The 26,027-nt window shown below is 39.6% G+C and overlaps 2 protein-coding genes across 4 annotated transcripts in view; one reads left to right on the top strand and one right to left on the bottom strand.

The window, feature by feature from the left end:
* The window catches only part of ANKRD45 (ankyrin repeat domain 45), a 58,263-nt gene that overhangs the window by 15,199 nt on the left and 17,037 nt on the right, over window positions 1-26,027 (top strand). For all 3 annotated transcript variants that reach the window (XM_081225874.1, XM_081225875.1, XM_081225873.1), the window contains exons 3-5: window positions 1,544-1,711; window positions 17,624-17,718; window positions 18,743-18,881. In XM_081225874.1, the coding sequence (XP_081082000.1) occupies window positions 1,544-1,711; window positions 17,624-17,718; window positions 18,743-18,881 (402 nt within the window). The remainder of the gene's footprint in view (window positions 1-1,543; window positions 1,712-17,623; window positions 17,719-18,742; window positions 18,882-26,027) is intronic.
* TEX50 (testis expressed 50) lies at window positions 6,240-7,676 on the bottom strand (the record flags this gene model as incomplete). Its single annotated transcript, XM_081225876.1, is given in 3 exon segments — window positions 6,240-6,353; window positions 6,355-6,441; window positions 7,353-7,676. Coding segments are annotated over 3 exon segments (525 nt in total).

The following is a 26,027-nucleotide window of genomic DNA, read 5'->3' as shown; positions in this document are numbered from 1 at the left end:
CTTGGCCCCCCATTTTGTAGGGGCTAAAGCCATGATCACATTCTTGGGCCAGTCTTTATCTCTTGGTGTTCTGAAATGTCTCACTGTTGTAACATTAAAAAAAAGAGTTGGGGGCTTCCCTGGTGGCACAGTGGTTGAGAGTCCGCCTGCCGATGCAGGGGACACGGGTTCCTGCCCCGGTCCGGGAAGATCCCACATGCCGCAGAGTGGCTGGGCCCGTGAGCCATGGCCGCTGAGCCTGCGTGTCCAGAGCCTGTGCTCCGCAGCAGGAGAGGCCACAGCAGTGAGAGGCCCGCGTACCTCAAAAAAAAAAAAAAAAAAAAAAGAGTTGGGCCAAAGAGGGGAGGTAATTCCACTTTTGGCTGATCCTGGAGTAGCTTACTTCATGCTCCTTTTGATTCCTTATTAATTCTTTATTATCCCTTCTGGTTATGATAGCCTCAAGACAAAGATCCTTTACAACTTGGTCTGAGACCCAGGACTGTGGGAATGTGGTAAATAGGGAGCCAAGGGAGAGGTTTCTGAAAGGAAGTGGAGGAGTCCTTGTTCTTTCTTTCCCTACTCTAACCAGTGGCAGACATTTGAGTGCTATTTCCTTTTCCTTATAAACCTTTTATTTGGCAACAGATCTGGGTTTGATTTTGCTTTGGCTGCTTACTACCAGTGTGGCCTTGGGCAAGGTATAGTCTTTCTGATCTGCACTTTCCTCTGTATCCTTTAATGGGGCTGATAATACCTACCTCATACTGTTAGTGGAAGGATTAAATGAAGTAGTAACCCATAAAGTACCTAGTACTTAGTACATTTAATACATGCTAGTTCATTCTTTTGCTCAACGCTTCTTGTAGTGCTACATGCCTCTTTGGCCAGTTAAGTGAATTACAAATGTATCCTCGTGGGTAAGTTAAAACAATCAGTTTTGACTTGATTTTTTTAAACCAGTCTGAAAAAATTTTAAGATGCCGCCCATGTTTTTCACCTTTACAATTATACCTCATGGTAGTTGCCTCAGTAAATCTAAGAAATAGCTTTCTAATTGGATAGGTCATAATTTCCATTTTAATTCAAATGATTAATTTCCAAACCAAAGGCATACCAGTTGTAGTAATTTGTATGATTGTGTTAGCAATAATAGAATAATTAGAGTTGATGCAGATTCCTTAGACTAAAGTCAAAGGTCTAATTGTGTTCCAGTAGATGACTGTTAGGGAGATTGCCATCTTCCTTAGAAGATGTTGAAGAGCTCAGAGTTGAGATTGCCTGTGTTGGTGCCTTGTGTTCATCACTTACTGGCTGTGTTCCTTGGGGAAGTTTAGCTTCTCTGGACCTCTGTTTCATTATCTGTAAAATAGGGATTATAATAGTTCTGACCTCATAGGGGTTTTTATGAACTAAATGAATTTACTGTATGTAAAGCACTTAGAATAGTGCCTAGCCTGTAGTAATTGTTCAATACCTGATTGCCATTGTGATCTTCTAGTCCATAAAATACCCTAAAACAGCACAGTCTTCTTGACCTGACCATCCTCATTCTGTTTGTTAGGTTACACACTCCTACACTGTGCTGCAGCCTGGGGTCGTTTGGAAACTTTGAAAGCACTGGTGGAATTGGATGTTGATATAGAATCTCTGAACTTCCAGGAAGAGCGAGCTCGAGATGTTGCTGCTCGGTATTCCCAGACTGAGTGTGTTGAGTTCCTGGACTGGGCAGGTAAGGAAACTCACAAGGTAGTAGAAAACTGACTCAAGTTACAGGGTTATAGGCTATGTATTTAACAAAGCAAAGAGGTGATTAACATTTTCACCTTCTATCAAGATGTTTTATTTGTAGGCCTAACCATAGTCACTGGTGGTGATAATATGTGAAATCTGCCTTTTTTGTTGTTGTTGCTATTTTGCTATTGGCCTAAAACATTGTACTTAACAGAAACTATATTGGTTGGAAGCTGGTTGATTTATCACCTTCTAACAATTTCACCAATAATTTTCTATAAGAATATATGTATAAAATATGTTCAAGGCCATTTTCTGAGAGACCTAGGCGGAGTGGACCATTCCTTAAATGTTTTAAAAAAATGGCATACTTGAGGAATATATTTGATTCCCCAGGTAGAAACAATTGTAATAATTTAAAATGGTTTGCTAGGCAAAATTAATCTGTGGTGGTAGAAGTCAGAATAGCATGTATCATTGTGGCATGAGGGGTACTTCTGGGGCATAATATTTTTTTCTTAATTTGGTTGCTGTTTACAAGGTGTGCTCATTTGTGAAAATTCATTGAGCTGTACACTTATAAATTTTGCACATTTCTATATGTATGTTATGCTTTAATCAAAGGTCAAAAAACTATGTACTGTTGTTTTTTTTTTTTTTTTTGCGGTACGCGGGCCTCTCACCGCTGCAGCCTCTCCCACCGCGGAGCACAGGCTCCGACGCGCAGGCCCGGCGTCCACGGCTCATGGGTCCAGCCGCTCCGCGGCACGTGGGACCCTCCCGGACTGGGGCACGAACCCGTGTCCCCTGCATCGGCAGGGGGACTCTCAACCACTGCGCCACCAGGGAAGCCCACTATGTACTGTTTTGAGTTTCACTAATATTTTTCTTGCATCATTTCCGTAATCCTGTAGAATAGAGCTTAGAGATTTCACGAAGATATACCTGTGTGATTATGTATGCATACAAACATTGGTTAAAAAACTAGTACTAAGGAAGTTCATGGCATTCATTTTACATAGTTATCTGCATTTGTGTTTTTGTAGCAAGCATTTATTAAATGCCCACTATGAGCATAGCACCGTTGTGGTACAATTACTTGTTCCTGCCCTCTGGACATTTGTTAGGTGAGGGATGATAACCTACAGACACACTCTAGAGTTAAATAACAATATCAGAAAGACTATAATTAAGGGTTAAAAGAGGCAGAGCAGGTGGTACGTGCTATGGGGTGGTCAGAGAACATGAAGTCAGAGCATGGTGGAGTTGAGGTGGGCCTTGAAGAAAGGGTGGGATTTGCATACACAGTGTAAGGGGAAAGGGTGTGAGCAAAATCTTATGAATGAAAGTGACATGTTGGGGAAAAAGTGATGAGATTGCCTTACTAGAATAGCAAGTCATAATGTACACATCTAGGCTACAGCACAGGCAGAAGTACATGGGCTTTTGAATCAGATTGCTTGAGTTTAAATACTGGTGTCTCTACTTGAAACCTATGTGACCTTGGACTTATTTAAGATACTTAAATTCTTTATACTTCAGTCTTAATTTCCAGAAAAGGGAGCCACTAATAGTTCTTACCTCTTGCGGGCGTTGTTGTGAGAATGAGATGAGATGATATAAAGAACTTAGCACAACGCCTGGTGTGTGATCACACTCGAAGAATGATGCTACTATTATTACAGTCAGATTATACTCCCAAATGTCAGGCTAAGGTGATTTCATTTCTGTAGCTGTTGGAAGCCACTGAAAGATTTTACGTAGACGAGGAAGGGGATTAGAGTGATATTTAGGAAGATTCATAGGGCAGCCATAAGGAGCTTGCTTATTAGTAAAATGAGAAGGGTACTGGGAGAATTAATAGAAGTAAGGAAATTGAGGGAAGGTAGCACATTTGGGAAGAAAAAGATGAGTTATACTTTGTAGATTATTTTATACATAATTGTCCGCTTGTATTGAGTATTTTCTAGGAGCATTATTTCTGTCAATACCTTCGATTTTGTGATTATATATATATATATATATATATATATGCAAAAAGAAAATAGTGAAGAATTTAATTCATCCCTTCATGAATAGTTATTGTAGGTGAAATTCACATTATATAATTTAAAATCCTTTTATTTTTTAAAGATCTTTATTGGAGTATAATTGCTTTACAGTGGTGTGTTAGTTTCTGCTTTATAACAAAGTGAATCAGTCATACATATACATATGTTCCCATATCTCTTCTCTCTTGCGTCTCCCTCCCTCCCACCCTCCCTATCCCACCCCTCTAGGTGGTCACAAAGCACAGAGCTGATCTCCCTGTGCTATGCAGCTGCTTCCCGCTAGCTATCTATTTTACGTTTGGTAGTGTATATATGTCCATGCCACTCTCTCACTTTGTCACAGCTTACCCTTCCCCCTCCCCATATCCTCAAGTCCATTCTCTAGTAGGTCTGTGTCTTTATTCCCGTCTTACTCCTAGGTTCTTCATGACTTTTTTTCTTCCTTAGATTCCATATATATGTGTTAGCATACAGTATTTATTTTTCTCTTTCTGACTTACTTCACTCTGTATGACAGACTCTAGGTCCATCCACCTCACTACAAATAACTCAATTTCGTTTCCTTTTATGGCTGAGTAATATTCCATTGTATATATGTGCCACATCTTCTTTATCCATTCATCCGATGATGGACACTTAGGTTGCTTCCATGTCCTGGCTATTGTAAATAGAGCTGCAATGAACATTTTGGTACATAACTGTTTTTTTTTTTTTTTTTGCGGTACGCGGGCCTCTCACTGTTGTGGCCTCTCCCGTTGCGGAGCACAGGCTCCGGACGCGCAGGCTCAGCGGCCATGGCTCACGGGCCCAGCCGCTCTGCGGCATGTGGGATCTTCCCGGACCGGGGCACGAACCCGTGTCCCCTGCATCGGCAGGCGGACTCTCAACCACTGCGCCACCAGGGAAGCCCCCATAACTGTTTTTGAATTATGGTTTTCTCAGGGTATATGCCCAGTAGTGGGATTGCTGGGTCATATGTTTGCTCTATTTGTAGTTTTTTAAGGAATCTCCATACTGTTCTCCATAGTGGCTGTATCAATTTACATTCCCACCAACAGTGCAAGAGTGTTCCCTTTTCTCCACACCCTCTCCAGCATTTATTTATTTATTTATTTATTTTTTGTGGTACGCGGGCCTCTCACTGTTGTGGCCTCTCCCGTTGCGGAGCACAGGCTCTGGACGCGCAGGCTCAGCGGCCATGGCTCACGGGCCCAGCCGCTCCGCGGCATGTGGGATCTTCCCAGACTGGGGCACGAACCCGTGTCCCCTGCATCGGCAGGCGGACTCTCAACCACTGCGCCACCAGGGAAACCCATCCAGCATTTATTATTTCTAGATTTTTTGATGATGGCCATTCTGACTGGTGTGAGAAGATATCTCATTGTAGTTTTGATTTGCATTTCTCTACATAAACAAACTTTTAATAATCCACAGTAACCCAAGGCAGGCACTGTTCTCTTCTGTTATTTATAAAGACTGTAGCACTATCTATTACTGTACAAAGGATTGTTTTTTTAAAAGTTTTTTTCCCCTTATATTGATGGGAGGTATATTATAGATCTGGTATATTTTTCTGGGATTCTTCAACATGTTGTTAAGAAAATCTGTCCTAGTCTCTGGCCAGTCTCTCAGCTTTTGTTTGGAAAATATGGAAACCATTCATTAAAAAAAAATTGAGATGACTGATCAACAAAAGTGTGGAATATTTTAAAAAACTGAGGCATCTTATCAACAAAAGTTTGAAATTAAAAAAGTGGTGATACTTAATTCCTCATTTATTTTACTGAAAATGGAAACATTTATACTTTAAAAGATTAATCTGGGGGCTTCCCTGGTGGTGCAGTGGTTGAGAGTCCGCCTGCCGATGCAGGGGACACGGGTTCGTGCCCAGGTCTGGGAAGATCCCACATGCCGCCGAGCGGCTAGGCCCGTGAGCCATGGCCACTGAGCCTGCGTGTCCGGAGCCTGTGCTCCGCAACGGGAGAGGCCACAACAGTGAGAGGCCCGCGTACCGCAAAAAAAAAAATTAATCTGTTCCTTAGTATTTCCATACCATTTTAACAATATGAGATGGGAAATTAAACATCTCAGTGTGGCCATAAAATTTGCTCAGGAAACTGAGAAAAATCACAAATATTATTTAAATCAGAGATTTACTGAAACACTAAATGAAGATTCTGTTCTACAGATTGCTTAATGATTAGTAATCTAATGCACTGAAAAGGACAAAGCATTTAAACATGAAGCAGTGATCGTATACAGTCTTTCCCCAGTGCTTTTAATGAGTATGGAGCCATTTTAGCTGAATAGAAATCACTGTTCAATCCAGACTTTGTTGGAAAGTTTCAGTAAAGAATGTGGCAAAAAATTTACAAAGGATTCCAAAGAACCATTTTTGTCCTTACATGAGTTCTCACAATAGATTTCTTGTGTAGTCTTCATAATGGACTGAGCTATATTTGCATATGGATATGTCTAGTATCTTCTGGCTCCTTCTCCTTCACTCTTCTTCCCCTTTAGTTTTTGGTGCTTGACTTTCTTAGCTGGAGGATGATGGGACACTTGATTCAGGTACTTGGTGATAATGCATTGATGTTGTGGCCGCCAGTCTGCAGTCATAGATGGGCTGGCTTTCTAGATCATTACCAGCTGTATCTAAGGAGGCTTGTTTCTTCAGCTAAAAGGAGAAAAAAAAATATTAGAGATTTTTTTATTACTGTAGTTCAAATTAAATTTGTTTTCTGGATATATACACTTAAACTCCAAATACCACATGTTACTTATTTATGCAAAGAAAAAGTTACTGTAGATGAAAGGTATAAATGCAGAAGAAATGCTCTTTTTTATATGCCCTTGGGTAAGGTTATAGCGATCATTATCACCATTGGCAAACATTTAATAAGTACTTTCTGTGATTAGAGCATTCTGCTGGGAGAAATTATTTGAATATTAGTAAAATATTTTCCTTTAGTAAACAACCTTAAGGTATAATGTGATAAATCGTAGTCATTTTATAAATATCTAATTGTTGTGAAGGTCATTGAGCTTTTAAGATTGCCTCAAAATATGGTGTCACTGGCAAAGTGGGAAATTAGTTTGAGTGCTATTTTCCAGAAAGTTATACTGAAATTAGAAATTAGTTTACAGTCTATTAAAAAAATACATGCCGACTTTTGTATCCTTAGCTTTCTTAGATCGGGAAGGGATCTAACAAGATGTCGTTCCATATCCTTAATTTTATGGATCAGGCAGCTGAGAAAGATACAATGACTTACCTAAGGGCTCAGACAGATACCTTCACTTCCTATGCATTCTACTCACTGTAGCTCACTACTTTCTTGGTGTGTTTCATAATTTGAAATAATCTATCTAAAATTAATAGGTTATTTTAAGGACCTTCTAATTGAGTACACCTTTGCTGAACACCCGACATATGCAAGAAACTGCTACATGCTGGGGATGAATGGTGGAAATTGGGGAGATTATGAAGAAGAATAAGACATGGTTCTTTCTCTCAAAGAAGATGATAATCTTTCTTTTAAACTCTTTGATATTCTATAACTATTATTATTTGCATCACTAATTCACCTTTTTTTGGTGTTTCTTCCATTTCACCCACAGGTAATGAGCAGAGAAAACAGACAGGATTAAAAAGAGAGCTTGTACTAAAATATAAATAAGATGTAAACAACTCTGAAATATATCCATACTAGCAAAATTGTAGCATAGTTTGTCCAGAGGGTAAGGTAGACAGTGAGATGGAGAGGGCTTAACTTTCAAATAATGCATTTCTTCTGGAAAAATTTCCCATCCAACCTTTCTCCAGGTAGTACCATCACAAATGCAGAAGACCTCCCTGAAGAAGCAGATAAACAACAGAGGAAAAATCAGGAATAGTCCTTGAGAAGGCATCTTTCTTTCTCAAATGGAAAAAGCATTTATTGTCAAAAATTGGTTAGAGACAGAGAAGAAATGCCCTGAGTATTAGTTAACATGGTGTTCCAGTCAAAGCACTGAAGATACTTTTCCTATTCAGCCAAATATACACTGATGATCACTGTAACATCATCAGTCATAGTCATTCAGGGATAAATTCAGTGATGTCATAAAGAACCACACTGGGGGCTTCCCTGGTTGAGAGTCCGCCTGCCAGGGGACAGGGGACATGGGTTTCTGCCTTGGTCCGGGAAGATCCCACATGCCGTGGAGCGGCTGGGCCTGTGAGCCATGGCCGCTGAGCCTGCGCATCTGGAGCCTGTGCTTCGCAACGGGAGAGGCCACAACAGTGAGAGGCCCGCATAGCCACCCCCCCCCAAAAAAAAAAAAGAACCACACTGGACTGAAAAGGTGTTGCCTAGCCAATCACCTTGGATTTCTTAGGAACACTTTTTCTTGTTTTTCTCCAGAATAGTTTGAGCCTCTTCAGTTTTCTGAAAAACAAATGCTTTACTAACATTTTGCTAGCTAATAAATTTAAATTGTAATTATATTAATAGAATTTCATGGAAACAACTTACCTATATCCTTTCCAACCCCCCCCTTTTTTTACATCTTTATTGGAGTATAATTGCTTTACAGTGGTGTGTTAGTTTCTGCTGTATAACAAAGTGAATCAGCTATATGTATACATATATCCTCCCAAATCCCCTCCCTCTGCGTCTCCCTCCCACCCTCCCTATCCCCACTCCTCTAGGTGGTCACAAAGCATGGAGCTGATCTCCCTGTGCTAAGTGGCTGCTTCCCACTAGCTATCTGTTTTACGTTTGGTAATGTATATATGTCCATGCCACTCTCTCACTTTGTCCCAGCTTACCTTTCCCCTCCCAGTGTCCTCAAGTTCATTCTCTATGTCTGTGTCTTTATTCCTGTCCTACTCCTAGGTTCTTCAGCACCATTTTTTTTTAAAGATTCCATATATATGTGTTAGCATACAGTATTTGTTTTTCTCTTTCTGACTTACTTCACTCTGTATGATAGACTCTAGGTCCACCCACCTCACTACAAATAACTCAATTTCGCTTCTTTTTATGGCTGAGCAAAATTCCATTGTGTGTATGTGCCACATCTTCCTTATCCATTCATCTGTTGATGGATACTTAGGTTGCTTCCATGTCCTGGCTATTGTAAATAGCTCTGCAATGAACATTGTGGTGCATGACTCTTTTTGAATTGTGATTTTCTCAGGGTATATGCCCAATAGTGGGATTGCTGGGTCATATGGTAGTTCCATTTTTAGTTTTTTAAGGAACCTCCATACTGTTCTCCATAGTGGCTGTATCAATTTACATTCCCACCAACAGTGCAAGAGGGTTCCCTTTTATCCACACCCTCTCCAGCATTTATTGTTTGTAGATTTTTTTTTCTTTTGCGGTACGCGGGCCTCTCACTGTTGCACAGGTGTAGCCGTTCCGCAGCATGTGGGATCTTCCCAGACTGGGGCATGAACCTGTGTCCCCTGCATTGGCAGGCAGACTCTCAACCACTGTGCCACCAGGGAAGCCCAATTGTTTGTAGATTTTTTGATGATGGCCATTGTGACTGGTATGAGGTGATACCTCATTGTAGTTTTGATTTGCATTTCTCTAATGATTACTGATGTTGAGCATCTTTTCATGTGTTTGTTAGCAATCTGTATATCTTCTTTGGAGAAATGTCTGTTTAGGTCTTATGCCCATTTTTGTATTGGGTTGTTTGTTTTTTTGATATTGAACTGCATGAGCTGCTTGTATATTTTGGAGACTAATCCTTTGTCAGTTGCTTCGTTTGCAAATATTTTCTCCCATTCTGAGGGTTGTCTTTTCATCTTGTTTATAGTTTCCTTTGCTGTGCAAAAGCTTTTAAGTTTCATTAGGTCCATTTGTTTATTTTTGTTTTTATTTCCATTTCTCTAGGAGGTAGGCCAAAAAAGATTTGTGATTTTTGTCATAGAGTGTTCTGCCTATGTTTTCCTCTAAGAGTTTTATAGTCTTGTGGCCTTACATTTAGGTCTTTAATCCATGTTGAGTTTATTTTTGTGTATGGTGTTAGGGAGTGTTCTAATTTTATTCCTTTACATGTAGCTGTCCAGTTTTCCCAGCACCACTTATTGAAGAGGCTGTCTTTTCTCCATTGTGTATTCTTGCCTCCTTTACAAGATAAGGTGACCATATGTGCGTGGGTTTATCTCTGGGCTTTCTATCCTGTTCCACTGATCTATATTTCTCTTTTTGTGCCAGTACTATACTGTCTTGATTACTGTTGCTTTGTAGTATAGTCTGAAGTCAAGGAGCCTGATTCCTCCAGCTCCGTTTTTCTTTATCGAGATTGCTTGGGCTATTCAGGATCTTTTGTGTTTCCTTACAAATTGTGAAATTTTTTGTTCTAGTTCTGTGAAAAATGCCACTGGTAGTTTGATAGGGATTGCATTGAATCTGTAAGTTGCTTTGGGTAGTATAGTCATTTTCACAGTGTTGATTCTTCCCATCCAAGAACATGGTATATCTCTCCACCTGTTTGTATCATCTTTAATTTCGTTCATCAGTGTCTTATAGTTTTCTGCATACAGGTCTTTTGTCTCCTTGGGTAGGTTTATTCCTAGGTATTTTATTCTTTTTGTTGCAATGGTAAATGGGAGTGTTACCTTAATTTCTCTTTCAGATTTTTCATCATTAGTGTATAGGACTACAAGAGATTTCTGTGCATTAATTTTGTATCCTGCTACTTTACCAAATTCATTGATTAGCTCTAGTAGTTTTCTGGTAGCATCTTTAGGATTCTCTATGTATAGTATCATGTTATCTGAAAACAGTGACAGTTTTATTTCTTTTTTTCCGATTTGGATTCCTTTTATTTCTTTTTCTTCTCTGATTGCTGTGGCTAAAACTTCCAAAACTGTGTTGAATAATAGTGGTGAGAGTGGGCAACCTTGTCTTGTTCCTGGACTTAGTGGAAATGCTTTCAGTTTTTTACCATTGAGAACAATGTTGGCTGTGGGTGTGTCATATATGGCCTTTATTATGTTTAGGTAAGTTCCCTCTATGCCTACTGGAGGGTTTTTATCATAAATGGGTATTGAATTTCGTCAAAAGCTTTTTCTGCATCTATTGAGATTATCATATGGTTTTTCTCCTTCCATTCGTTAATGTGGTGTATCACATTGATTGATTTGCATATGTTAAAGAATCCTTGCATTCCTGGGATAAACCCCACTTGATCATGGTGTCTGATCCTTTTAATGTTCTTTTGGACTCTGTTTGCTAGTATTTTGTTGAGGATTTTTGCATCTATGTTCATCAGTGAAATTGGCCTATATTTTTCTTTCTTTGTAACATCTTTGTCTGGTTTTGGTATCAGGGTGATGGTGGCCTCATAGAATGAGTTTGGGAGAGTTCCTCCCTTTGCTATATTTTGGAAGAGTTTGAGAAGGATAGGTGTTAGTTCTTCTCTAAATTTTTGATAGAATTTGCCTGTGAAGCCATCTGGTCCTGGGCTTTTGTTTGTTGGAAGATATTTAATCACAGTTTCAATTTCATTACTTGTGATCGGTCTGTTTTTATTTTCTTTTTCTTCCTGGTTAAGTTTCAGAAGGTTATGCTTTTCTAAGAATTTGCCCATTTCTTCCAGGTGTCCATTTTATTGGCATATAGCTGCTGGTAGTAATCTCTCATGATCCTTTGTATTTCTGCAGGGTCAGTTTTTACTTCTTATTTTAAAAAATTTATTTATTGTATTTATTTTATTTTCGGCTGCATTGGGTCTTCATTGGTGCACACAGGCTTTTCTCTGGTTGCGGCGAGTGGGGGCTACTCTTCGTTGTGGTGCGCAGGCTTCTCATTGTGGTGGCTTCTCTTGTTGGGAGCACGGGCTCTAGGTGCGTGGGCTCAGTAGTTGTGGCTCACGGCCTCTAGAGTGTAGGCTCTGTAGTTGCTCCGCGGCATGTGGGATCTTCCCGGATCAGGGCTCGAACCCGTGTGTCCTGCATTAGCAGGGGGATTCTTAACCACTGTGCCGCCAGGGAAGCCCCTGTTACTTGTTTTTCATTTCTAATTCTATTGATTTGTGTCTTTTCCCTTTTCTTCTTGATGAGTCTGGCTACCAGTTTATCAATTTTGTTTATCTTCTCAAAGAACCAGCTTTTAGTTTTATTGATCTTTGCTATTGTGTCCTTCACTTATTTTTTAATTTATTTCTGATCTGATTTTTATCATTATTTTCCTTCTGCTAACTTTGGGGTTTTTTTATTCTTCTTTCTGTAATTGCTTTAGGTGTAAGTTTAGGTTGTTTATTTGAGATTTTTCTTGTTTCTTGAGATAGGATTGTATTGCTATAAACTCCCCTCTTAGAACTGCTTTTGCTGTATCCCATAGGTTTTGGGCGGTCATGTTTTCATTGTCATTTGTTTCTAGGTATTTTTTGATTTCCTCTTTGATTTCTTCAGTGATCTCTTGGTTATTTAGTAGTGTGTATTGGGGTGTCTGTGAACTTATTATGCTTTTAGGCAGCCTCTCTGCTAATGGGTGGGGTTGTGTTCCTGTTTTGCTAGTTGTTTGGCATGGGGTGTCCAGCAGTGGAGCTTGCTGGTTGCTGAGCGGAGCTGGGTCTTAGCGTTGAGACAGAGATCTCTGGGAGAGCTCTCACCGATTGATAGTATGTGAGGCCGGGAGGTCTGTGGTGGCCCAATGTCCTGAACTTGGCTCTCCCATCTCAGAGGTTCAGGCGTGACACCCGGCCAGAGCACCAAGACCCTGTTAGCCACATGCTCAGAAGAAAAGGGAGAAAAAAAAGAAAGAAAAATAAAATAAAATAAAGTTATTAAAATTAAGAAATTAAAAAACTAGTGAAAAAAAGGAAGAGAGCAACCAAACCAGTAAACAAATCCACCAATGATAACAAGTGCTGAAAACTATACTAAGATAAACATAAAAATCAGAAACTAGTCTGTTGCATACAGCAAACCCCAAGTCTACAGTTGCTCCCAAAGTTCACGGCCTCAATTTTGGGACGATTTGTTGTATATTCAGGTATTCCACAGATGCAGGGTACATCAAGTTGATTGTGGAGATTTAATGCACTGCTCCTGAGGCTGCTGGGAGAGATTTCCCTTTCTCTTCTTTGTTCACACAGCTCCTGGGGTTCACCTTTGGATTTGGCCCCGCCTCTGTGTGTAGGTCGCCTGAGGGCGTCTGTTCATCGCCCAGACAGGAGGGGGTTAAAGGAGCAGCTGATTAGGGGGCTCTGGCTCACTCAGGCTGGGGGGAGCGAGGGGTACAGTAGTTATAATTCGAATGTGGGGTGAGCCTGTGGCAGAGGCTGGCGTGACGTTGCACCAGCCTGAGGCGTGCCGTGCATTCTCCCGGGGAAGTTGTCCCTGATCCCAGGACCCTGGCAGTGGTGGGCTGCAAGGCTCTTGGGAGCGCAGGTGGGGATAGTGACCTGTGCTTGCACACGGGATTCTTGGTGGCTGCAGTAGCATCTTTAGCATTTCATGCACATCTCAGGTGTCTGCACTGATAGCCGCAGCTTGCGCCCATTTCTGGAGCTCGTTTAGGTAGTGTTCTGAATCTCCTCTCCTCGTGCACCCTGAAGCAATGGTCTCTTGACTCTTAGGCAGGTCCAGACTTTCTCCCGGACTCCCTCTCGGCTAGTCGTGGTGCACTAGCCTCCTTCAGGCTGTGTTCACGCAACCAACCCCAGTCCTCTCCCTGGGATCCGACCTCCGAATCCTGAGCCTCAGCTCCCAGCACCCACCAGTCCCAGCCGGCAGGTGAGCAGACAAGCCTCTCAGGCTGGTGAGTGCTAGTTGGCAGCGATCCTTTGTGCGGGAATCTCTCCGCTTTGCCCTCTGCACCCCTGTTGCTGTGCTCTCCTCCGTGGCTCCGAAGCTTACCACACACCCACCCCCCGTCTCCACCAGTGAAGGGGCTTCCTAGTGTGTGGAAACCTTTCCTCCTTCACAGCTCCCTCTCAGAGGTGCAGGTCCCGTCCCTATTCTTTTGTCTCTGTTTTTTCTTTTTTCTTTTGCCCTACCCAGGTACGTGGGGAGTTTCTTGCCTTTTGGGAGGTCTGAGGTCTTCTGCCAGCGTTCAGTAGGTGTTCTGTAGGAGCTGTTCCACGTCTAGATGTATTTTTGATGTATTTGTGGGGAGGAAGGTGATCTCCATGTCTTACTCCTCTGCCGTCTTGAAGATCCTCCCCAACCCTTTTGAAGTATGGTACTTTCACATCTACGTACAAAGTAGCTATAGCTGTATCATTTCAGACAACCTAGGATCTGCTTCTGTTTTTTTCATTCTGGAATATCCTTCCCTTCAAATAGTCAAGCAAATACTGAGTCCCTCCCCCTTTTGACCTGTGTCTTTTTGGTGGCAGTGTGGTACTATCAGGTAGTGGGTGAGGGGAGGGGAATTTGGTGTGGTAAGTGAAAAAGAGATGGTGAGGTTGCATGGTATATGATAAGAAGGTGACACAGACTCTGCCTTTAAGGAACCTACAGTCTAGAGGTAGAAGCAAAAAACAGGATAACAAAAAATTACAAGACAGATTAAACTCAGAGCTAAATCAGATTATAATCATGTCACAGTTGATAGAACCATGAGATCTACCTGAGGGAATTAGGAGTTTAACAAAAGTGCATTTTAAAGTAAGCTTTGAAGAATGAGTAGAATTTTGGTGGGTGGCAATGCAGAGAGGGCATTTTAGGTTGAGGAAACATAATAAGCAAAGAAATTCTGTGTAAACCTTTAGACAACCATTTATAAATATTTATTGAGCACCTCCTATGTGCTAAATACTGTTCTAGGAGCTGAGAATACATACACAACTAGGCATAAAACAATCTTTATGTTTATGGAGTTTACTTTGTAGTAGGGAGACAGAAAATAAAATTATCTAAATCTATGTATCTATGCAGTGTTACGGAGAAAAATAGAGTGGTAACGGGGTTTTGAAGTTGCCAGGAAGTGAATGAGTGAGAGTGTGTTATTTTATAGAGGGCAATCAGGAGAGGCTTCTCTGTTAAGGTGATGCTCGAGCAGAGACCTGAGGAACTGAAGGAGTGAGCCTGGGAGCAGAGGGAACAGTGGGTAAATAATGGACAGGGTCTCTGGATGAATGTTGCAAGGGATGAAGCTGGAAAGATAGTTTGTGGCTAGATAGATCTTGGAAGGCCCCGCATTTTATTCAGTAGTCAATAGGGAGTCATTTACAGAGTTTTGAGGAGAGGAGTGACATAATAATAAACTTATTGAGTGCTTTACTGTGTGACAGGCACTGTGTCAAGACATCTGCATGCATTATACTATAATACATTGTGTTTAATTCTTACAACAACCCTATGAGGATGGTACTATAATACTTCCATTTTCTAGATGGAGAAACTGAAGTTAGTGGGGTTAAGATATTGCTATGGTCTGAAAGTTTGTGTTCCCCCAAATTCATATGTTGAAATCCTAATACCCAATGTGATGGTATTAGGAAGTGGGGCCTTTGGGAGATGCTTAGGACATGAAGGTGGAGCCCTCATGAATGGGATTAGTGTTCTTAATAAAAGAGTCCCCACAGAGTTCCCTAGCCCCATCCACTATGTGAGGGCACAGTGAGAAGGTGCTGGCAATAAAGGAAGAGGGTTTTCACTAGACTGCAACCATGTTGACAGCTTGATCTTGGACTTCCCAGCCTCCAGAACTGTGAAAAATAAGTTTCTGTTGTTTATAAACTACATAGTCTGTGGTATTTTGCAGCCTGGATGCAGTAAGACAGGTATGATGGCATTAAGAGGATGCTTGCAGTAAGCTCCTTTCTCTACCAAGCCACCCAAAATAAATATATGCTGTTAGTAAAATCAGTGTGCTTACTATATAAATGCAGTTCTATGACAAGTCCCTTAGTCCCCTCTTCCAGCTAATTCCTCTGCTAAACTTCATCCTGTATTGAAATTCTGGAGCCACTACTGACTCCAGGTCACCCAGCTAGTGGAGCCAAAACCTAAACCTTGGATTCCAGTTTAGGGAATTAATTCTGCTTGCAACATGAATTGTGGGTTTGAAGCTGTGACTGACAAAACTGTTCAGCTGCAAAAACATTCTGTCTTTCATGAAAAAGGAAGGATGACTCAGGCTGGAGATGCAGGCCAAGAGGATGGAGCCTTACACCACAGATGATTATCCCCAGGCTTTGATACCTAATAGAATTTGCCCTGTGGGATTTCAAAATGACTTGGGAGTGTGGTGACTCCTTTTTTCCTCTAATTTCTCACTTTTTGAATGGCATTATCTATAACTGTTGCTCTGTGCCTGTCCCACCATTGTATTTTGGGAGCAGAGAACTTTGTTTTCTAGTTTCACAGGTCTACAGATGGAGAGGAATTTTACCCCAGGATAGATGGATCATACTAATGTCTCATGCATACCTTGTTTAGATGATGAGATGAGACTTTTGAGCTGATGATATTTTAGATGAGCATTTAGACATGAGTTGATGTTGTAATGGGTTGAAACTTTTGGTTGTTGGCATGGGGTAAATGTATTTTGCATGTGGGATAGGTAGGAGTTTGGGGAGGTCAGAGGGCCGAATGTGGTAGGCTGAAAAATGTCTGCCAAAGATATCTAGGTTCTAATCCCTGGAACCTGTGAATGTTACCTCATATGGGATTTTGCAGATCCTTAAATTAAGGATCTTCAGATGGGGAGATTATCCTGGATTATCCAGGTGGGACCTAAATGTAATTACAAGTGTCCTTATTATAAGTGAGAGGCAGGAGATTTGACACAGAAGAGGAGAAGGTGATTTTTTTTTTTTTTTTTTTTTTTTTTTTGCTGTACGCGGGCCTCTCACCGTCGTGGCCTCTCCCACTGAGGAGCACAGGCTCCAGACGTGCAGGGTCAGCGGCCATGGCTCACGGGCCTAGCCGCTCCGTGGCATGTGGGATCCTCCCGGACTGGGGCACGAACCTGTGTCCCCTGCATCGGCAGGTGGACTCAACCACTGCATCACCAAGGAAGCCCAGGAGAAGGTGATTTGATGATGGAACTAGACATTGGAGTGGTGTAGTTTGATTGAAGATGGAGGAAGGAGCCACAGCCAAGGGGTACAGGCTGCCACTAGAGGTTGAAAACAGCAAGAAAATAGATTCTCCCTTCAGAGCCCCCAGAAAGAATCTCCCCTGCCAACACAATCAGCTAAACTGATTTCAGGCTTTTCGCCTCTAGAATTGTAAGAGGATAAACTGTAAACTTGTGTTGCTTTAAGCCACCAAATTTATGGCAATTTGTTATAGCAGCCACAGGAAACGAATACACCAATTGTTAAATTAATTTGAGGCTAATCTACCATTTACTATATTCAGTTCTGTCTAGAAATATGGTAAATCTTCCCATTTATTTGAGTCTTTTATTTCTCTGAAAGTGTTGTAATTTTGTTTAAACAGGTCTTGCAAATTTTGCGACGGGTGCTATAGAGAATGGAATTATTTTAAACACTTTTTTTTTTTTTTAAAGAGGGAAGCTATTTGAATTTATTTTGAAGGATAAAGAAGGGTAAAGCAAGGGACAGTTTTTCTCTTGGAAATGTTTTTTGTTCCTTTCCCCAGAGTAGATATTTTGATAGACTATAGTCTCTTTGGTATTGGGTATCACATTTTATATTTATTTAAACTTTAAAAATTTTAGTGCGATTCTAGGAATACAGTGAGTGCCCCAAAGTACTGTGCTAGTTGAATGTTATCCTTTTGAAGTTCCCCAAGGAAAACAACTGCAACAAATCTCCTATACAATCTTTATAAAGCTCTGGAGATATAAATGTACATTACAAGCATGTAATGTTTGTAATGCATATTTTTTGGTCTTTGTCTTATTATTATGCATTTTACTGTTCTATTCTTTCAGAAGCAAGGCTGGCGCTGAAAAAATATATTGCAAAGGTCTCTGCAATTGTTACAGATACAACAAAGGGACCAGGGAAGCTTTTTAAGGAAGACAAGGTACTACATTGTGATTATAGTTTGCTCTGAAGTCTTCTGAGATTTTTGCCTTGTATCTTTAATTTCTACACTAATGCACTAGAGGTAGGTAGCGGTCCTCACTGCTCACTTCTCCCTCCCTTCCTTCATTTTTTCCTTTCTTTTTTTTTTTGCGGTACACGGGCCTCTCACTGTTGTGGCCTCTCCCGTTGCGGAGCACAGGCTCCGGACACGCAGGCTCAGCGGCCATGGCTCACGGGCCCAGCCGCTCCGCGGCATGTGGGATCTTCCCAGACCGGGGCACAAACACGTGTCCCCTGCATCGGCAGGCGGACTCTCAACCACTGCGCCACCAGGGAAGCCCTTTTTTTTTTTTTTTTTTTGCGTATACATTTATTCATGTCTCTTTATTATTACAAACCATAGAGTAATGAACATCTTAAATCAGATATCAGCAGTTTGCTGCTCATGTGCAAAGAGATGGTTTTGCAGTGCAAATTGAGAGGTTTTCAGTGAGGTGGAGCTCTTTTTGCACTTCTTGCACTTTCTTCTCCTGTGAACCACCTGAGAAGGAATAAAATATCCTCGGCATTGTCCGTTGAGTTGCATGCAGCTCGTACCATCCACCCATTTTTTTCCAACCTTTGCAAACACTTTTCTTTATCACAGTCTCATTGAAAATGAAGAATTAGGGAGGAGGTGTAGACGGGCCCAAGGCTCCATGACTCTAGATTTTGAGTTTCTTTATACGCACTTTCCACTAATGTTAGAGCTGCACTGTCAGATATAGTAGCCCCTAGCCATATGAGATTATTTAAATTAGAATTAATTAAAATTAAATAAAATTTAAAATTCAGTTCCTCAGCCACTTTTCTAGTGCTCATTGGCTGTGTATGTCTAATGGTGACTGTATTGGACAACGCAGATTCAGAACATTTCCATCATCACAGAAAGTTCTGGTGCACAGTGCTGGTTTAGAGATACTATATAGAGTTTTATTTTTAAATAAACAAGTGGAAAGTAAATTCTTTGTTTCTGTCTCTAGAATACCATCCTCAATTCATGCCGTATAAAAAATGAATGGCTGGAAACCCATTTAGAAGCTTCCATTAATGAGCTTTTTGAGCAGAAACAGCAATTGGAAGATATTGTGACTCCTATCTTCACAAAAATGGCTACACCACGTAAGTTTTGGATAAAAATTGTTTGAATGTCAGAAAAGATGAAAATTAGGTTCAATGTTGTTATTTCTGAGATAATCTGATTTCAACAATCTTCATTAAGTAGCCATTAACCTTGTTACAGGCACTAATCTGTAACTCAGTTTCATTGAGTTACAATATTAATAATAATTAAAAATAATGACAGTTATTTCTACAGAGAATGTCTAGTACTAATCTTATTACCATCATTAATCATTTAATTTTATGTAATTTACTATAGTTTTGACCAGTGATTTTCAACCAGGAAGACATGTCCTTCAAGGAGATAGAGCGGCAGAATTTGAAAAAAACATTTTCAGTAATGTAACTCTATAGTTTGAAAAACCTATTGTGGGAATACTGTCCTGTCAGTGGAGAAGGTGCACTGTCATAATCTTGGTGGCAGGTGTACCTAAGATTTTAAAAATACCGGCTTTATTGAGATAGAATTCTCATACCATGAAATTCACCATTTAAAAAATGAAAAATTCAGCGGTTTTCAGTATATTTTCAGAGTTATGTAATCATCACCACTGTCTAATTTTAGAACATTTTACCAGCCCGAAGAGACACACCATATCTATTAGTAGTCACTACCCATTCCTCCCTTCCACAAGTCCCTGGCAACTACTAATCTACTTTTTATCTCTATGGATTGCCTGTTCTGAACATTTCAGAGATAGAGCATATAGTCTGTTGCCTTTTGTGTCTGGCTTCTTTCGCTTTGCATAATGTTTTTAAGGTTTATCCATGTTGTAATATGTGTCAGTATTCCTTTTTATCACGGAACAATTGTCCATTGTATGGATTCAAATTTATCCATTCATTAACTGATGGACACTTGAGTTTCTACTCATTTGACTATTATAAATAATGCTGCTATGAATTTTTGTGTACAAATTTTTGTGTGGCCACATGCTTTCATTTCTCTTGGGTATATATTTAGGAGTAGAATTGCTGGGGTCATATGGTACCTCTATTTCTGACCTTTTGAGGAATTGCCAAACTGTTTCCAAATTTCCATTCCCATAAGCAATATATATGAGGATTCCAATTTCTCCACATTGTTATCAACATTTGTTATTATCTTAAAAAATTTTTTTAGCTGTTCTAGTGGGTATGAAGTATCTTAATGTAGTTCTGATTTGCATTTCCTTAATTACTGGTGATGTTAAACATTTTTTCAAGTGCTTACTGGCCATTTGTATATTTTCTTTGGAGAAATGTCTCTGAATCTTTTGCCCATTTTTAAGCTGAGTTGTTTTCTTATGTTTTTAATTGAAGTATAGGTGATTTATAATACTATATTAGTTTCAGGTGTACAGCATAGTAATTCAATATTTTAATAGAATTTAAAGTTACTACAAAATAATGGCTACACTTCCCTGTGCTGTTCAATATATCCTTGTTGCTTATTTATTTTATGTGTAGTGGTTTATATCTCTTAATCCCCTACCCCTACCTTTCCCCTCCCGTCTTCTCTCTCCCACTGGTAACCACTAGTTTGTTCTCTATATCTGTGAGTCTGTTTGTTTTGTTATATTCATTTGTTTTATAAAAAATTTTTTAGACTCCACATGTAAGTGATAACATAGAGTACTTGACTTTCTGTGACTTATTTCACTAAGCATAATACCCATCCATGTTGTTGCAAATGGCAGAATTTCATTCTTTTTTATGGCTGAGTAAACATACATATATAAACACACACACACACACACACACGACACATCTTCTTTATCCATTCATCTCTTTGTTTTGTTTTGTTTTTTTTTGGTTTTATTTTTGGCCACACCAGTCAGCTTGCAGGATCTTAGTTCCCCAATCAGGGATTGAACCCAGGCCCCAGCAGTGAAAGCACCAAGTCCTAACCACTGGACCGCCAGGGAGTTCCATATCCATTTATCTCTTGAGGGACACTTAGGTTGCTTTTATATCTTGGCTATTGTAAATTGATGCTGCTATGAAAATTGGGATGCATGTTTCTTTTTGAATTAGTGTTTTCATTTTCTTCAAATATACACTCAGGAGTGGAATTGTTGGATCATATGGTAGTTCTATTTTTAGTTTTTTGAGGAATCTCCATACTGTTTCCACAGTGGCTGCACCAATTTACATTCCCACCAACAGTGCAAGAGGGTTCTCTTTTCTCTATATCCTTGCCAACATTTGTTATTTGTGGACTTTTTGAAGATGGCCATTTTGACAGGTGTGGGGGGATAACTCATTGTGGTTTTGATTTGCATTTCTCTGATGATTAGTGATGTTGAGTGTCTATTTGTATGCCTGTTGGCCATCTGTATGTCTTCTTTGGAAAAATGTCTGAATTTTGAAAAATTCAGATCTTCTGCCCATTTTTTAATCGGACTTTTTGGTTTTTTGATATTGAGTTGTATGAGCTGTTTGTATATTTTGCATAAAAACCCCTTGTTGGTTGCAGATATTCTGTAGGTTGTCTTTCCGTTTTGACCATGGTTTCCTTTGCTGTGCAAAAGCTTTTAAGTTTAATTAGGTCCCCTTTATTTATCTTTGCTTTTGTTTCTTTTGCCTTTGGAGACAGATCCCAAAAATTATTGCTATGATTTATGCCAAACATTGTTCTGCCTATGCTGTGTTCTAGGAGTTTTATCATTTAAGGTCTTACATTTAGATCTTTAATCCATTTTGAGTTTATTTTTATATATGGTGTGAGAAAATGTTCTAATTTCATTCTTTTACATGTAGCTGTCCAGTTTTCCCAGCACCACTTATTGAAGAGACCATCTTTTCTCAATTGTATAGTCTTGCCTCCTTTGTCATAGATTAATTGACCATAAGTGTGTGGGTTTATTTCTGGGCTCTTTGTTCTGTTCCATTGATCTAATTTTCTGTTTTTGTGCCAGCACCATGCTGTTTTGATTACTGTAGTTTTGTAGTATACTCTGAAGTCAGGGCATGTGATACCTCCAGCTTTGTTCTTTTTTCTCAAGATTGCATTGGCAAATTGGGGTCTTTTGTGGTTACATATAAATTTTAGTATGATTTGTTCTAGTTCTGTGGAAAATGCCATTGGTATTTTGAAAGAGATTGCATTAAATCTGTAGATTGCTTTGTGTAGTGTGGACATTTTAACAATATTAATTCTTCTAATCAAGGAACATGGGATGTCTTTCCATTTCCATTTATCATCTTCAAATTCTTTCATTCATGTTTTATAATTTTCAGAGTATAGGTTTTTCACCTCTGAGGTTACAGTTATTCCTAGGTTTTTTTTAATGCGATTTTGAATAGGATTTTAAACAGGCTTGTTTTCTTGCTTTCACTTTCTGATAGTTCATTATTAATGTATGGAAAAGCAACAGATTTTTGTATATTAATCTTGTATCCTGCAACTTTACTGAATTCATTTATTAGTTCTAAAAGTTTTTTGGTGGAGAATTTAGGGTTTTCTATATAAAGTATCTTGTCATATGCACATAGTGACAGTTTTACTTCTTCCTTTCCAATTTAGATGCCATTTGTTTCTTTTTCTTCTCTGACTGCTGTGGCTAGGACTTCCAAAACTGTTGAATAAAAGGGGCGTGAGTGGTCATCCTTGTCTTGTTCCTGATCTTAGAGGAAATGCTTTAAACTTTTCACTGTTGAGTATGATGTCAGCTGTGGGTTTGTTGTAAACGACCTTTATTATGTTGAGATATGTTCCTCATTACCAACTTTGACGAGAGTTTTTATCATGAATGCATGTTGAATTTTATCAGATGCTTTTTCTGTGTCTTTTGAGATGATCATGTGATTTTTATTCATGTTTTATGAATGTGGTAGATCACACTGATTGATTTGCAGGTATTGAACCATCCTTGCATCTCTGGGATAAGTCCCACTTGATCATGGTATATGATCCTTTTAATGTATTTTTGAATTCGGTTTGCGAAAATTTTGTTGAGAATTTTTGCATCTATAGTCATCAGAGTTATTGGCCTGTAATTTTCTCTTTTTGTAGTGTCTTTGGCTCTTTTTTTTTTTGCTTTTCAAAAAAATTTTAATAGATATTTATTGGAGTATAATTGCTTCACAATACTGTGTTAGTTTCTTTTGTACACCAAAGTGAATCAGCCATATGCATACATATGTCCCCATATCCCCACCCTCGTGAGCCTCCCTCCCATCCTCCCTATCCCACCCCTCTAGGTTGTCACAAAGCACCGAGCCAATCTCCCTGTGCTCTGCTGCTGCTTCCCACTAGCTAGCTGTTTTATATTTGGTAATGTATATATGTCGATGCTACTTCGCCCAGCTTCCCCCTCCCACCCCGTGTCTTCAAGTCTGTTCTCTACGTCTACCTCTTTATTTCTGCCCTGCAACTAGGTTCATCAGTATCATTTTTTTTTAGATTCCATATATATGTGTTAGCATGAGGTATTTGTCTCTTTCTTCACTCTGTATGACAGACTCTAGGTCCATCCACCTCAGTACAAATAACTCAATTTCATTTCTTTTTATGGCTAATATTTCATTGTATATATGTGCCACCTCTTTATCCATTCATCTTTCGATGGACATTTAGGCTGGTTCCATGTCCTGGCTATTGTAAAGAGTGCTGCAATGACATTGTGGTACTTGTCCCTTTTTGAAGTATGGTTTTCTCAGGGTATATGCCCAGTAGTCGGATTGCTGGGTCATATGGTAGTTCTATTTTTAGTTTTTTAAGGAACCTCCATACTGTTTTCCATAGTGGTTGTATCAATTTACATTCCCACCAACAGTGCGAGAGGGTTCTGTTTCACCACACCCTTTCCAGCATTTATTATTTCTACATTTTTTGATAGTGGCCATTCTGACCTGTGTGAGGTGATACCTCATTATAGTTTTGATTTGCATTTCTGTAATGATTAGTGATGTTGAGCATCTTTTCATGTGCCTCTTGGCCATCTGTATGTCTTCCTTGGTGAAATGTCTATTTAGGTCTTCTGCCCATTTTTTTAATTGGATTGTTTGCTTTTTTGATATTGAGCTCCATGAGCTGTTTGTATGATTTTGAGATTACTCCTTTGTCTGATTTGCAAATATTTTTTCCCATTCTGAGGGTTGTCTTTTTGTCTTGTTTATGGTTTCCTTTACTGTGCAAAAGCTTTGAAGTTTAATTAAATATCGTTTGTTTATTTTTGTGTTTATTTCCATTGCTCTAGGAGGTGGATCAAAAAAGATCTTGCTGTGGTTTATGTCAAAGAGTGTTTTTCTTATGTTTTCCTCCAAGAGTTTTATAGTGTCTGGTCTTACATTCAGGTCTTTAATCCATTTGAAGTTTATTTTTGTGTATGGTGTTAGAGAGTGTTCTAATTTCATTCTTTTACATGTAGCTGTCCAGTTTTCCCAGCACCACTTATTGAAGAGGCTGTCTTTTCTCCACTGTATGTTCTTGCCTCCATTGTCGTAAATTAGGTGCCCATATGTGCGTGGGTTTATCTCTGGGCATTCTATCCTGTACCATTGATCTATACTGTTTTTGTGCCAGTACCATACTGTCGTGATTACTGTAGCTTTATGGTATAGTTTGAAGTGGGTGAGCCTGATTCCTCCAACTGCATTTTTCTTTCTCAAGATTGCTTTGGCTATTTGGGGTCTTTTGTGTTTCCCTATGAATTGTAAAATTTTTTGTTCTAATTCTCTGAAGAATGCCATTGGTAGCTTGATAGGGATTACATTGATACTGTAGATTGCTTTGAGTAGTATAGTCATTTTCACAATATTGATTCTTCCAATCCCAGAACACGGTATATTTTTCCATCTGTTTATGTCATCTTGATTTCTTTCAACAGTGTTTTACAGTTTTCTGAGTACAGGTCTTTTGCCTCCTAGGGCAGGTTTATTCCTAGGTATTTTATTCTTTTTGTTGCGATGGTAAGTGGGATTGTTTGCTTAATTTCTCTTTCTGATTTTATGTTGTTGGTGTATAGGAATGCCAGAGATTTCTGTGCATTAATTTTGTATCCTGCAACCTTACCAAATTAATTGATTAGTTCTAGTAGTTTTCTGGTGGCATCTTTAGGATTTTCTATGTATAGTATCATGTCATCTGCAGACAGTTGACAGTTTTACTACTTCTTTTCCAATTTGGATTCCTTTTATTTCTTTGTCTTCTCTGATTGCCATGGCTAGGACTTCCAAAACTATGTTGAATAATAGTGGCAAGAGTGGACATCCTTGTCTTGTTCCTGATCTTAGTGGAAATGCTTTAGTTTTTCACCATTGAGGATGATGCTTGCTGTGGGTTTGTCATATATGGCCTTTATTATGTTGAGGTAGTTTCCCTCTATTCCCATTTTCTGGAGAGTTTTTATCATAAATGGGTGTTGAATTTTGTCAAAAGCTTTTTCTGCATCTATTGAGGTGGTCATATGTTTTGTTTTGTTTTTTTTTTTTTTTTTTCTTTTTGTGGTATGCGGGCCTCTCACTGTTGTGGCCTCTCCCGTTGCGGAGCACAGGCTCCGGATGCGCAGGCCCAGCGGCCATGGCTCACGGGCCCAGCCGCTCCGCGGCATATGGGATCCTCCCAGACCGGGGCACGAACCCGTATCCCCTGCATCGGCAGGCGGACTCTCAACCACTGCGCCACCAGGGAGGCCCGGTCATATGTTTTTTATTCCTTAATTTGTTAATATGGTGTATCTCATTGATTGATTTGCGTATATTGAAGAATCCTTGCATCCCTGGGATAAATCTCACTTGATCATGGTGTATGATCCTTTAATGTATTGTTGGATTCTGTTTGCTAGTATTTTGTTGAGGATTTTTGCATCTATGTTCCTCAGTGATATTGGCCTATAATTTTCTTTTTTTGTGATATCTTTTCTGGTTTTGGTATCAGGGTGATGGTGGCTTTGTAGAATGAATTTGGGAGTGTTTCTCCCTCTGCAATTTTTTGGAAGAGTTTGAGAAGGACGGGTGTTAGTGCTTCTCTAAATGTTTGATAGAATTCATCTTTGAAGCCATCTGGTCCTGGAGTTTTGTTGGTTGGAAGATTTTTAATTATAGTTTGAATTTCATTACTTGTGATATGTCTGTTTATATTTTCTAATTCTTCCTAGTTCAGTCTTGGAAAATTGTACCTTTCCAAGAATTTGTCCATTTCTTTGTGGTTGTCCATTTGAT

Source organism: Mesoplodon bidens (assembly GCF_964165515.1).
Source record: "Mesoplodon bidens genome assembly, chromosome: 2".
Taxonomy (NCBI): Eukaryota; Metazoa; Chordata; class Mammalia; order Artiodactyla; family Ziphiidae; genus Mesoplodon; species Mesoplodon bidens.
This window is presented reverse-complemented; position numbering and strand designations above follow the sequence as displayed.